Raw genomic sequence first — 11812 nt, 5'->3', positions numbered from 1 at the left:
AGTCTGCTGCCTCCCAAGCGATCGTCAATTGTAATTTCCCAAAGAGCCCGTGGTCCGTGTTTCAGTCTCTCCTAATTCAACCGTCACATCACATAAGGCGTTCTTTTTTCTTTTTCAATACTAATAATTAGCTGTGACCAGATATCAATCGTATACTTCAACGTACGTATAGAGCACATATTGTACGTGTAAGTATAGAGATAGCTGTGTAATGGAGAGGTTCAACTAATATTACCTTACCATCCGTCATTAGCGACTTTGCCCCTGACTCCGCTGCCATTGGACATCATTCAGTTGTCGAGAGCAATTCCCCATCAGGAATCCCTTCTTAAATCTAGGATGCGGAAACCAGTCCGATGTTTTTATCCACCTCTTTTTGGGGATACAAGCGTACATGGAAAGGAAGCACCCGAACAGGATCCTTGGGTCCTCCAAGGTCAGCTCTCCACTTCTTCCACTCTTCGGCGCCGATTTTTTCTGGGTATTTCCCCATTTCGGAAATTAGATCGGAGCTGGCGGCCCTTGCTGCCAAAGATTGACCACTGGTCATTCTATTGCTGATCCTTGGAATCAGATATATGATCCAAAATAATAATGATGATAATAATAATAATAATTATTATTATTATTATTATTATTATTATTATTATTATTATTATTATTATTATTATTATTATAGGTACTACTGTAAATGCACTGTTACTGGAAGGGAAAAAGAGAAAGATAATCCTGACTCGGGAGAGGAGCTACCAAAGTGCATACTACAGAGTAGCTCCGAACTGTAACCTAAGTACGAGTGCCAACTAGGTACCTACATACCTACATACCAGCTTGTGACTGGCCTTGAGACTTAGCATGGTTTAATTTGAGGAGATAACCAACCCTAACCTAAGTATAATCCGATAGCTATCCATCACAATTGGGTGGCTTCTCCCTTAGCTCTCCCACCGTTCGAACTTTACCCAGCCAACTTTCGTACTCCCGTCCAGGTACCTAGCTAGTTGGAAATTGGAACGTGTGTTCTCCCCGACTAAAAAAAGGGAACGTGAGGAGAAAGCTATTTTAGGTCTTGCCTACTGAAGTAGAAGCACAACACTTTCCTGATTCGCAACTGGAACTCATCGAGCGACCCACACGGCAAGACATACTTCTCGCTTTAGTTCAGGGGCAAAAAGTTGACAGGTCATTGTACGATGGATTAAATTAATATTAATGTACTTAGTATAGCCCTTGATGGTCGAGGCTCGACAAGGCTGCTGGTGCCTTTGTTCTATTGATATATCAGACTACAGATATTACACGGGAAACGAAAAAGAAAAAGAAAAAAGTCCCGAGGAGAAAGAAAGTGGAAACCACTCCGTTGGAAATAGTCTTTTTATTTTTTTTTTCTCTCTTTCTTTCTTTGTTTTGTTGTTGTTTCCCCTGAGGGGGGAATTCCCATTGCCGAAGTCTCCAGACGTTTTTCCGACGCCCTGCGTGTAACACGAATTATGGATATCTTCATGCACATCCAAGTCTAAAATAATTGAGATATACCAGGATTGCGCCGTTGAGGATCACCCAGCTTGCAGCTGTCAACGCGGATGGGACCCAGTTACGTTGTCGTCACTCGTCAGCGAACAGTCAAGACATGCATGGCCCTCCATTTGCCGGCATCGCATACTCCGTAGTCACATAATCAATCTGACGCAGCGGACAAGTGATATGAGGTGATAGATCTGCGCAGGAATGATCATCTGTAGTTTTTCTGGAGTTGGCAATATAATTTTCTTTTTCCTTTTTCAGGTCGTGAGCTAGTCCACGTCTGAATTACCACATCACACATAAACTCGTGAATATCTCGCTTCGCGATGAACAGAATTGTGGTGGAGTCATAATTCGCCATTGCTTTCTCCTCTATTGATGATTAAGTCATGGTGTTCTCATGATCATGACTAATCAAGGACAGTCGTTGGAAGGATGATGACGTGAACATTGATACTCTGTTTTGTTGATGGAACATATCATTTCGTACTAGGCAGGTGAAACACCTTGGCGCCAATGCCCCAGAGTTAGTTAATCATATATACACTGTAAAAGGTCAAAACTCGCAGTATGCCAATCAATATACTTCCCAAAGTCCTGTTCTTCGACGTATTCGGAACCGTTGTGGAATGGTGCCCGTCCGTCACAAGAGAGTTGAAAGACGCCGCTGAGCGCGCCCTTCATGATCCCGGCAAGCCTATTCCTCCAGACGAACGCGCACGGGTCTCACAGATGACCTTCACAGACTGGCTCTCAGTTGCGGAAGATTGGCGACAGTCCTATGGACAGTTTACTGCCAAGTTTGACCCTTCCCAAGGCTTCGTTTCGGTCGATCAGCACCATTATACTGCTCTGTCCACACTACTCAAGCAACGGAAGATCGAGAACCTCTTCACAGATAGCGAGAAGTGGGATCTGTCGCTCTGCTGGCACCGACTTGTTCCGTGGCCAGACAGCGTGCGAGGCCTGGAACTGTTGAGCCGGAGGTTCCGCACGTGCACTCTGTCAAACGGCAACGTCTCTTTACTAGAGGATCTCCAGCGCTATGGCTCCTTGCCTTTCACGGATATAGCCAGTGCAGAGAATTTTGGGGCGTATAAACCCTCTCCTCAGGTATATCGTGGGGCAGCCGCCCGCTTCGATCTAGACCCCAGTCACTGCGCCCTGGTGGCAGCCCATCTCTCAGACCTGAAGGCCGCCAAAGCACAAGGTTTTCAGACAATATACGTTGCGCGTTCTAAAGAAGAGACAGAAGATTTATCTCAGGCAAAGCAAGAGGGATATGTGGATCTTTGGATCGAGCTGAACACAGGTGGTTTCGTTGAGGTTGCACGGCAACTTGGCATTCAAGTGGCAGTTAAGTGATGAACACATGCCATATATTAAAGCTAAGAAAAGAGCAGAGATTATCTGACTCTCACTCTATGATTCTGTGACAATGAAGCCACAGTACTGTACATGCCCAATTAGAGATGAGATATGGAATGACGCTATAAGTCTAACATAGATGATGACCAACTTGGTCACTTCAACTACTCTTGGGTATATTTTCTTTTATGTCTCTTAGGTTGATGGCACAATTCTAACCCAATCGTATGCATCACTAACCATTTACCCCTCACGATGACGCAGCAGGTAAAGTCATTGATTGATTGCAACATAAGCTCTGAAATTTGTCAGCCCACTGATTACAAATTCAGATCATTGAAGTCAGATTCACCCAAGCCGACACATTTAAACCGCCTCCTTACCGTCTTTTTACGTGCTCGCCAAAGTTGACTTCGAAAAAAAGCGAGTGCCATGACAGAGCAGGTATGTAGGGCATCTCATGACACCGGCGCCTCCGTACTAAGAGAAGGCCTTCAGGAACATAAAGTCTACCGTCACGCCGACGCCGATGGACACTTTCGGCGTAAAGCTTCGGTCTTTCGCTCGTCCGTGTCCAGTGATCCTGCAGCTAAATTTCCTGCCGAAAAAGACCGCTATGTCTTATACTTGGGGTACGGCTGTCCATGGGCGCATCGGACCAACATTGTTCGATTACTCAAAGGCCTCGAGGAGATTATCCAGCTGGTGGTTTTGGATCCTGAGCTGGGGCCCGATGGGTGGTTCTTCTCAGGTCGCTGGGGTTCAGCAGAGAAAGATCCTCTTTACGGGTTCACACAGCTAAGACAGCTATATTTCAAAGCAGATCCGGCGTACGAAGGGCGATACACCATCCCGGTACTGTGGGACAAGAAGGAAGGGACAATAGTAAATAATGAAAGCAGCGAGATTATCCGGATGTTCTATACCGAATTCGACCATCTACTTCCAGATGAGTTGCGTGAAATCAACAGGCCGGGTGGAGGGTTCTACCCTCAGCCTTTGAGAAAAGACATTGATGAAATGAATGAATGGGTGTACCATCAGATCAACAATGGGGTATACAAGACAGGGTTCGCAACCACACAACAAGCCTACGAGGAGAATATCTACCCCTTATTCGAGGCGCTAGATCGTGTCGAAAACCACCTAGCGCAGCCCGGACACCAGCCATATCTATTCGGCGAAAACATAACAGAGGCTGATATTCGCCTGTATACAACAATCGCCCGGTTTGATGTGGCCTACTATCTCATCTTTAGATGCAACCTCAAGATGATACGGCATGATTATCCACGAATCCATGATTGGTATCGTCGGTTATACTTCGACGAGTCTACCCGGACGCGGGGGGGTGCCTTTAAGAAGACAACATATTTTGACATTGTAAGTGGCGTTATTAAGATTTAGCTGATTTGGGCCAATCGCTAACACTAGCCTGCAGTACAAATTTGGCTACCTCAAGGCAATTGGCAAACGGACGGGCAGCTCGCAGTTGATCATCCCGGCTGGTCCGTCACCAGACATCTTGCCACTGGAGGGTCAGTAGTGCAGTTCTAGCACAAGGTAGCGTTTCAAGTCTCGTCTTGATAATGCGACAGGGCTAGAATTATACGAGGGGAGAGTGGCTGATATACGAAACATGGCCCACCCTGTACCAGTGTCCGGTTTATATACTGCCCCGCATATTAAACTTCCTCGACCGCTTAGAGCACCAAAATAATACGACATAACTTAGGTGATCTTCGCAATGATGGTAAACGTTAGGTGGTTCGTGCATGATACTGAATTAGAACTAGGGTGGAGTGACTGTGCTTCCAACGTCTCGGGTGTTGGGCATCAGAGGATTATCTCGTGGGTCTTAGCCCAAGCCTTGACATTAGGATCCTACTATCAATCCGTCAATTAGTGACTAGTGCGGAAAATAATCCCGAACAATTCAACTCAATGACTTATTGAGGTTCACTATAGTTATGTCGCGTACAGGACATGGGTAGCTCGATCCCAAATTAGTGGCAGAACCGCCATTAATGGTATCTGTTATATGCCGTAATTCAAAGCTAGTAGGGAGGCAGTGCTGCGTCATGAATTTAGGGGAACTTTCCTAATTGTCTCCCATGCAATGCGAGAGACTTCAGAACAACTAGATTCATGCAGACTATCCACCCACCATGGTCCATTCGTGGTATGCAAAGAAGGTCAGCTGTCAGCCACGGATGTTATGTGCTCACCGTTGTAGCCACCTACATCTCAAGTCCCTGTAGGCATATATCTTGTACGGTCTGGTAGCGCAAATCGTTTCAGCTATACAACCAAGCACAATGGTGGTAAACGTTCCACTAAGATTCGGTGACCTTGAACTAGTTGGTAGCAGGTACCCGACGTGGCAGAACGCCCCCAGCTAAGGGAACTGGAAAGTGCGTCCTCTCTTCATTATTGAATAATGTTGACGCTGGAGCATTCTGCGGATTACAATGCATATGCAGGAGGTTATTGGCACAATTACGAGCTAATCAATGCAAAAGTTATGCATAGAGATGTATAAATAGAAGTGTTCGGTCATTAGTGTGCATTCCCTCATCTATAAGCCATCACAGGTACCAAATCAAGAAATCGTTTCGAGCCAGTTTGATTAGGATAAGACGACTATTAAGAGCTAGTAGCCCAGACCGGTATCTACTTGCGCGTTTCCGGATCACTGTCGTCTTACTAGGTAGCTATCCACGTGGAAGATGGGGCGGGAGATTATTGTGGATGCCGGCGTATTTACCTAGGGAGTATGTTATAATTCTTAGGGAATAGAAAAGATAAAAAAAAAAACAAAAAGAAAGAAAAAAAACACTGGAGCTCAGTGCAGCCGGAATTGCCCAGATTGGGTTAGTCTTGCTGCTACTCCAGCTCCATGATATCCACAAATGGATAAGATGTACAAAATCGAAATCCTGAAGTCCTCACCAAGCTTGTTGCCCAGTTTCCTGGGTACATACCTTAATTTCGCCGGCGTTACCGCTTTAATCTGCTTGTCCGCTTAACCTTCTCGCCTCGCCTATCCCCTTTCCCCTTTAAGCTAACAAATGTACGGAGCTCTACCGAGGTTCTTGTCTTCATGGATCCCCAGGCGGATCTCAGTTGCTCAGTCGTTCATCGGACCAGTCAGCCATCGTCTTATACCTAGCTATCTTTGGCCTTCCGAAGTGGAAACATCACGAGTTAAAGGAATGTTGCGGCTTGGCTTGCTTCCTGAGCTACCAACGTCGCATAGCACAAGCACAAGTGCACAAATCGAATACCTCCTCACGTGCCATATGTTTCTAGTTACCAGGAGTATGGACACCGCATGCGAATGCTCAACCGCCCACCATAGACACCTAAGCCAAGCTCGGGGGGCCGTTTGCATTGAGCTCCAAATAATATGCTCCCTTAGCTATTTACGTTCGGTATGGATAACTCTAGAGCACAGCATAAAAACCGCTACGAGGTAAATATCAAGGCCATCGAGTTCGTATGCTCAATGATGTAGGTTGCGGTGTCAAGCCCAGAACCTTGTCAGCACGGCAGCAATCTGACTTCCAGCAACTCAGACTCCAGAAATTGGTGGACAGTATATAACCGTAATCAATGTAACAGTGACTTGAGACTTTCTAGTCAGTGTCAGATATGTACCTTCCATTCACATGATCATTGCAGTGCTGTGGAGGAAGCTCTATGCCTTGTTTGTGTAGCTACCATTGCGTTGAAGAGGTAACTCTCTGCCGCTGGGTAAGGCTCCACTACGGCCAACTGAAAAATAAAATAGTATAAAGTAAAATATATCAATAAATAAAAGCAAACCAAGCTACGGAGTACAGAATAGGGTTTTCCATCCTATAACCTTTCCTCGCTGTTTTCTTACCTGGGCTCCCAGCATGGCTGTTCATCGATAAAGTGTTGTCAGTGTGATGCAAGAATAGAAGCAGGGGGTTAGCAACTGAGAAAAGTCGACATTGGACAGAAACATTCGACAACATGACAATAGAAGCTACATGTTCTGAAATATATACGTTCATACTGCCTACGGCTAAAGTATTCCCCTCCCTAAAGGGGAACGATGATATGATGACAAACTATACCTGTCTAACTACTGGCCGGCGAAAATAATCCAGTTATCTAAAGCGACTGGATGAGATGATTAATCCCTGTTAGCTCGTGGAACCTTATTTAACCAGCGATGGACCGGCCCGGCACTGGTTATCGGACGGATTCTTCGGAAGGGTGCGCATATATTGGGTTTAGCAGGGATCCAGGGAAAAAAAATAAAAAAAGAAAGGAATGAGAAAGAAAAATTTGTCGTCGTCATTTCGCTTACCACTACTAGCATAATGTAGCATTCTAGCATTCCAATCTAATGGTACGGAGCACATACTGCATATAGTACCGCTAACTCCCTAGGAGAAACCCCCAATGATACAATAGGGGTAAGATGGACCCCACTATAGATAATTATCATGGAACTTTCTTCGTCGAACGAATTTCTCGCTAAGCCCAGATGGGGTGAATTTTTTGTTTGAATTTCACATGCCGATGGCAATGTCAGCAAATGTCAATTGAAAAAAAAAAAAAAAAAAAAAAAAAAAAAAAAAAAAAAAAAAAAAAAAAAAAAAAAAAAAAAAAAAAAAAAAAAAAAAAATCGGCGGTTTGATGGGAAAAGATATTAACATGCAAGTGTGAACAATGCATACGTTGTCGCAATGTCCTGCGGTCATTTTCATATTTGGATCACCATGAGATATAACAAGACTGCTTTTGGAGTCCAAGAATTATACGGCACTAAAATCCCAAAGCTTACGACAAACCACGTATTAGGTAGTCCCGGGAATTAGGAAGATTGGTTTTAGCCTGACCACCAGGGGCCACGGAATGTTCTGTATTCCTTCCCCGGGTGGACCTGCAAAGACTCGTGATGGTTGCTGCACCGGCGCAATCTCCCTCTCGATTATTCTGCCTAGAAAAATAGGCACACCTGGGGCAGAGACCAATAAAATAAGAAAGAAGACAGGAAAGCCGTCCCCTGATCGGATTGGGGGTTTTTTTTTTGATCATGACATCTGGTATACGTTAGTCGGAAAATATGATCGCTGGTACAGTATAAAGGACTTCCATGATTTAACGGCCTTACTGCCTGGTCTGGGTATGACTCTATCTGAAGGATGGATCAACTCCTATTGTCGCAATCACACATACAGGGAAAAATGAATGTACAATACCAATTGTCTGCGGTAGTGGGGAGCTCCCCGAACTTAGCGTTACCGTACGCCCACCTCGTGTCTACCCGATACTGTTTCGACCAAGCCGAACGGACTTTCTTGGGCCTGGATGTGGGACGGGTCAAGGAGACCAGAATTGTGTTAGGGGTGGGAATTTTGCGTTGAAGAAACGACCTAAGCCCTAATAGATCGACCAGAATACCTTACGTAGTACTGAATGATTGGGAAGAAGTCTCAGGAGCTGTTATAGAACTCTGGTGTTATTCATAAGCCACGAAGGACAAGGATTGATACTACGTACGGACTCCTGTCAATCCTATTCCTGCGAACATCTCGCCAGAATCGAGCTTGTAAATGGAGAAATATCGGTAGACAGATGGTATCTGAGCGATATAATGATTAGGATTGAGTACCTGCGAACTTGATACAGTCAATCAAACGCTAAAAATTGGGGATGGCATCATTTTCGATGTAACTGTAGTAGTACTCTATGCTTTGTCAATGCATGTTCAGGTTTTGTATTTTGATAGAGTCCAGGCACGGTACCTTTTAGAAATAAAAAGAGGGAAAAAAAAAAAAAAAAGGTTACCCAACCATACATCATCCGGAAGGAATCCCCACTCACTCAACGCGGGTCCATCTGCATGTCCAATCCACCAAATGCAGTTCCAGTTCCAGCTTCAAGCCCCAGACAGACACTAAGTCACTCTCTCATGCTTTTAGGTCTTACACAGTACAGTTGGTACTCTTCCACTCCCTTTGCCCCTCTCTTGCTGCTGCTTCTCCTGGTTTCTATTTTTCTTCCCCTCTTCGTCGCTATTACCATTCCGATCCAGCCTTTCTTACTGTCCTCCTGTCAGATTTCTCCACCCAATCGGGTCAGTTAATGTATAAATAAATAGTGCCCAACTTGGGTTATTAATAAGCTAGCGCACAGAATTAGTCATTTATTTCAAGAGGGTTAAAAATATTAAACAAGAACTAAATGAGAAAGAGAGAGGGAGAGGGAAGAAAGAAGCCGAAGACGAAGAAGCCATCTATACCGCATACCCACCAACTCCTCCTAACTAAACACGCTAACCCAAAACTAAGAGACGGCTCTTGGTCTCCGACAGGGATCATTGTCTCCAACGCCTCATTTCATTATCTATTTTGTGATTCTATTCTATTGGCCTTTTTTTTCACTTTCCTTTTTTTTTTTGACCCTCTAGAAACACCTTGCCCCCCCCTTCTTTTTCATTTTGACATTTTGTTATCCTATCCAGTTTCTCCCTCTTCCTACACATTCAGATCTTCATACTGATACTTAACCCTGAGGTTCCGTGGCTAGTTTGGGTTTCGCCCCCTCATCCATCCTGTTACTTGCTGGCCAAGCCTTTCTTACCTCCTGGAAACCGGCACCTCTTCCCCTCCCCCTCCTCGTTCGCGAACGAGATAAGAGAAAGGCTCGTTAAAACGCCTCTCCCAATATTATCGTACATACAGGATCCTCCATACTCGTACATCGACTGCTGGCGATCGCTCTTCTAAGTATCGCCTCCTCTCTCTTTCCCCCTTCACGTGGCGGAAACAGTTTGAGGCAAAACAAAACCTTTGCGTGTTTTATCACAAGAAACTCTGACAAGCATCCACTCGACATACTTTTGTTTTGCGTCTGTTTGACTTCTTTTTTATTTTATATATCTCCACGTTGCGCGGAGTTGTGAACAGCTTCATTTAGCGGATTACTTCCGGTTGTACCTCCCGTATCGTCCTGCAGCTGGTGGCCGCTTATTTGCGAACTGCTCCAATCCTAATTGGGGGGTTGTTTTTTTTCCCCTTCTTTTTTCTGGCCCTTAAAGTCTTCTTTTAAGGACAGTCTTCGTCACAAGAAGAAAAAGAAAAGAAAAGAAACGAAAAAGGAAAGAAGAAAAAAATTTTCTTTTCGTTTTCAACATCCACTCAACTGACCTACTTTGTCGTCTTCTTCTTTACTCTACGTCTTCCAAAGTACGTGGGCTATTTATTGTCTGAATTGGGGGAATTAATTGCTCCTTGGTTTTTGGTGTGGGTATGCTTAGACAGCAGTCTAAAGTATCGATGATAATTCCGGTGGCTAATCGCGCACTACCAAAATAGCCGTTCTTTGGATTCCTACGTTCCCGTGTCCGTGCTCAATCTGGAGCATCCCATAGATCTCTTTTCTTTTTCCTTTTCGACCTTCCTCCTTTTCGACTCCTTGGCCCACCCCGCCATTCTATTTTACTTATACGCCAGATACCCAATTTTCCTTTCCTCTGCTTGACGCCCACCGTTCTATAATCAGTCGCCATGTCGGGGAAAATGACACTGTACAAGTTGGTGGTGCTGGGGGATGGTGGTGTCGGAAAAACGGCGCTCACAATTCAGGTTAGCCCTTGACCTCTCCGTCTCTGGTCGTGACCCGAATAGCTAAACAATTGGACTCTCCTTCGCTCAATAGTTATGTCTAAATCATTTCGTTGAGACGTACGATCCGACGATCGAAGACTCGTATCGGAAGCAGGTGGTGATCGATCAGCAATCATGCATGCTGGAAGTACTAGATACCGCAGGCCAGGAAGAATACACAGCACTAAGGGATCAGTGGATCCGTGATGGTGAAGGGTTTGTGCTTGTTTACAGTATCACCTCACGGGCTTCTTTTTCGAGAATACAGAAGTTTTACAACCAGATCAAAATGGTCAAAGAATCAGCCAGTTCTGGCTCTCCCACCGGCGCCAGCTATCTAGCCTCCCCGATCAACAATCCCTCCGGACCTCCGCTTCCCGTTCCTGTGATGCTGGTTGGTAACAAGAGCGATAAAGCTGTCGAGCGAGCAGTGTCCGCGCAGGAAGGCCAGGCCTTAGCCAAGGACTTGGGCTGTGAGTTTGTTGAAGCGTCAGCGAAGAATTGCATCAATGTTGAAAAAGCTTTCTACGACGTGGTTCGGATGCTCAGGCAGCAACGGCAACAACAACAAGGAGGGCGATCTCAGGATCGCCGACCCACTGGCTTGGGTCCCATGCGCGACCGTGATGCTGGTCCAGAATATCCGAAGTCTTTCCGGACTGACCGCGGCGGGCGGCATCGTAGCTCAATAAAATGCACCATTCTGTGAATCAAGCCTCTCTTGCTGGTCGAGTTACACCCTAGCCAAGGCTAGCCGCCCAAAGGAATGAAAGGGCCCCTTGTGCACGTTTTGCGATCTGTCGGGGATGTCGGTTCCACTCCTTATCTTTCTTTGGCCTTATCTACGAGAGCCCATGCGAGCCTGCTTTATGACAATATCTTCACTTGTTTATATTGACCGCGAGTCTTCATGGTCATATGGCTCTGCTCCCAGCGCCTTTCTCTGTCTTTTATTCTTGCCCCTCCCCCGCCTATGTTTCGTCTCTCTTTTTTTATTTTAACTTTTTTTTCTCCCTCTTTCCCTCCCCTATTTTTCTTAATACCTCCACTTGTTGAGATGCAATGGTCGGTGGTGAATATGCTTGATGCATGATCTACGTTTACAATGTGGGAGGCGATCTCTGGACCATCTCAGGGTGTTTCGGCTACGGAAGGTTTTGTGTCTGAAGAGGCCGGGAGCCGCCGGGGCCTTGGAAGAATACGTTTATTTTTTCTGTTTTCGTCTATATTCATTTTCGATCCCGCCGGCTTATTACCCGCCTCCCGAATCC

The 11812-nt window shown here is 45.4% G+C and overlaps 2 protein-coding genes across 2 annotated transcripts; both read left to right on the top strand.

Moving 5' to 3' along the window:
* Positions 1-2094: 2094 nt before the first annotated feature.
* Positions 2095-4438, top strand: BDV37DRAFT_276908 (HAD-like domain-containing protein; the record flags this gene model as incomplete). Its single annotated transcript, XM_032085652.1, has 4 exons — positions 2095-2808; positions 3401-3524; positions 3575-4275; positions 4334-4438. The coding sequence occupies 4 exons, from the start codon at positions 2095-2097 to the stop codon at positions 4436-4438; spliced, it is 1644 nt and encodes a 547-aa protein (XP_031934800.1).
* Positions 4439-10073: 5635 nt separating this feature from the next.
* Positions 10074-11448, top strand: rasB (Ras small monomeric GTPase RasB). The gene is made up of 3 exons (XM_032090874.1): positions 10074-10182; positions 10251-10520; positions 10594-11448. The coding sequence occupies exons 2-3, from the start codon at positions 10443-10445 to the stop codon at positions 11248-11250; spliced, it is 735 nt and encodes a 244-aa protein (XP_031934799.1). The 5' UTR covers positions 10074-10182; positions 10251-10442; the 3' UTR covers positions 11251-11448.
* Positions 11449-11812: the final 364 nt, after the last annotated feature.

The sequence above is a fragment of the Aspergillus pseudonomiae genome (assembly GCF_009193645.1).
Source record: "Aspergillus pseudonomiae strain CBS 119388 unplaced genomic scaffold BDV37scaffold_156, whole genome shotgun sequence".
Classification (NCBI taxonomy): domain Eukaryota; kingdom Fungi; phylum Ascomycota; class Eurotiomycetes; order Eurotiales; family Aspergillaceae; genus Aspergillus; species Aspergillus pseudonomiae.
This window is presented reverse-complemented; position numbering and strand designations above follow the sequence as displayed.

Bases quoted from the DNA above. Each gene is read 5' to 3' on its own strand.
- rasB (XM_032090874.1), top strand. From the start codon at position 10,443: ATGTCGGGGAAAATGACACTGTACAAGTTGGTGGTGCTGGGGGATGGT. The intron at 10,521-10,593 runs GTTAGCCCTTGA...TTCGCTCAATAG, and splicing joins AAACGGCGCTCACAATTCAG to TTATGTCTAAATCATTTCGT.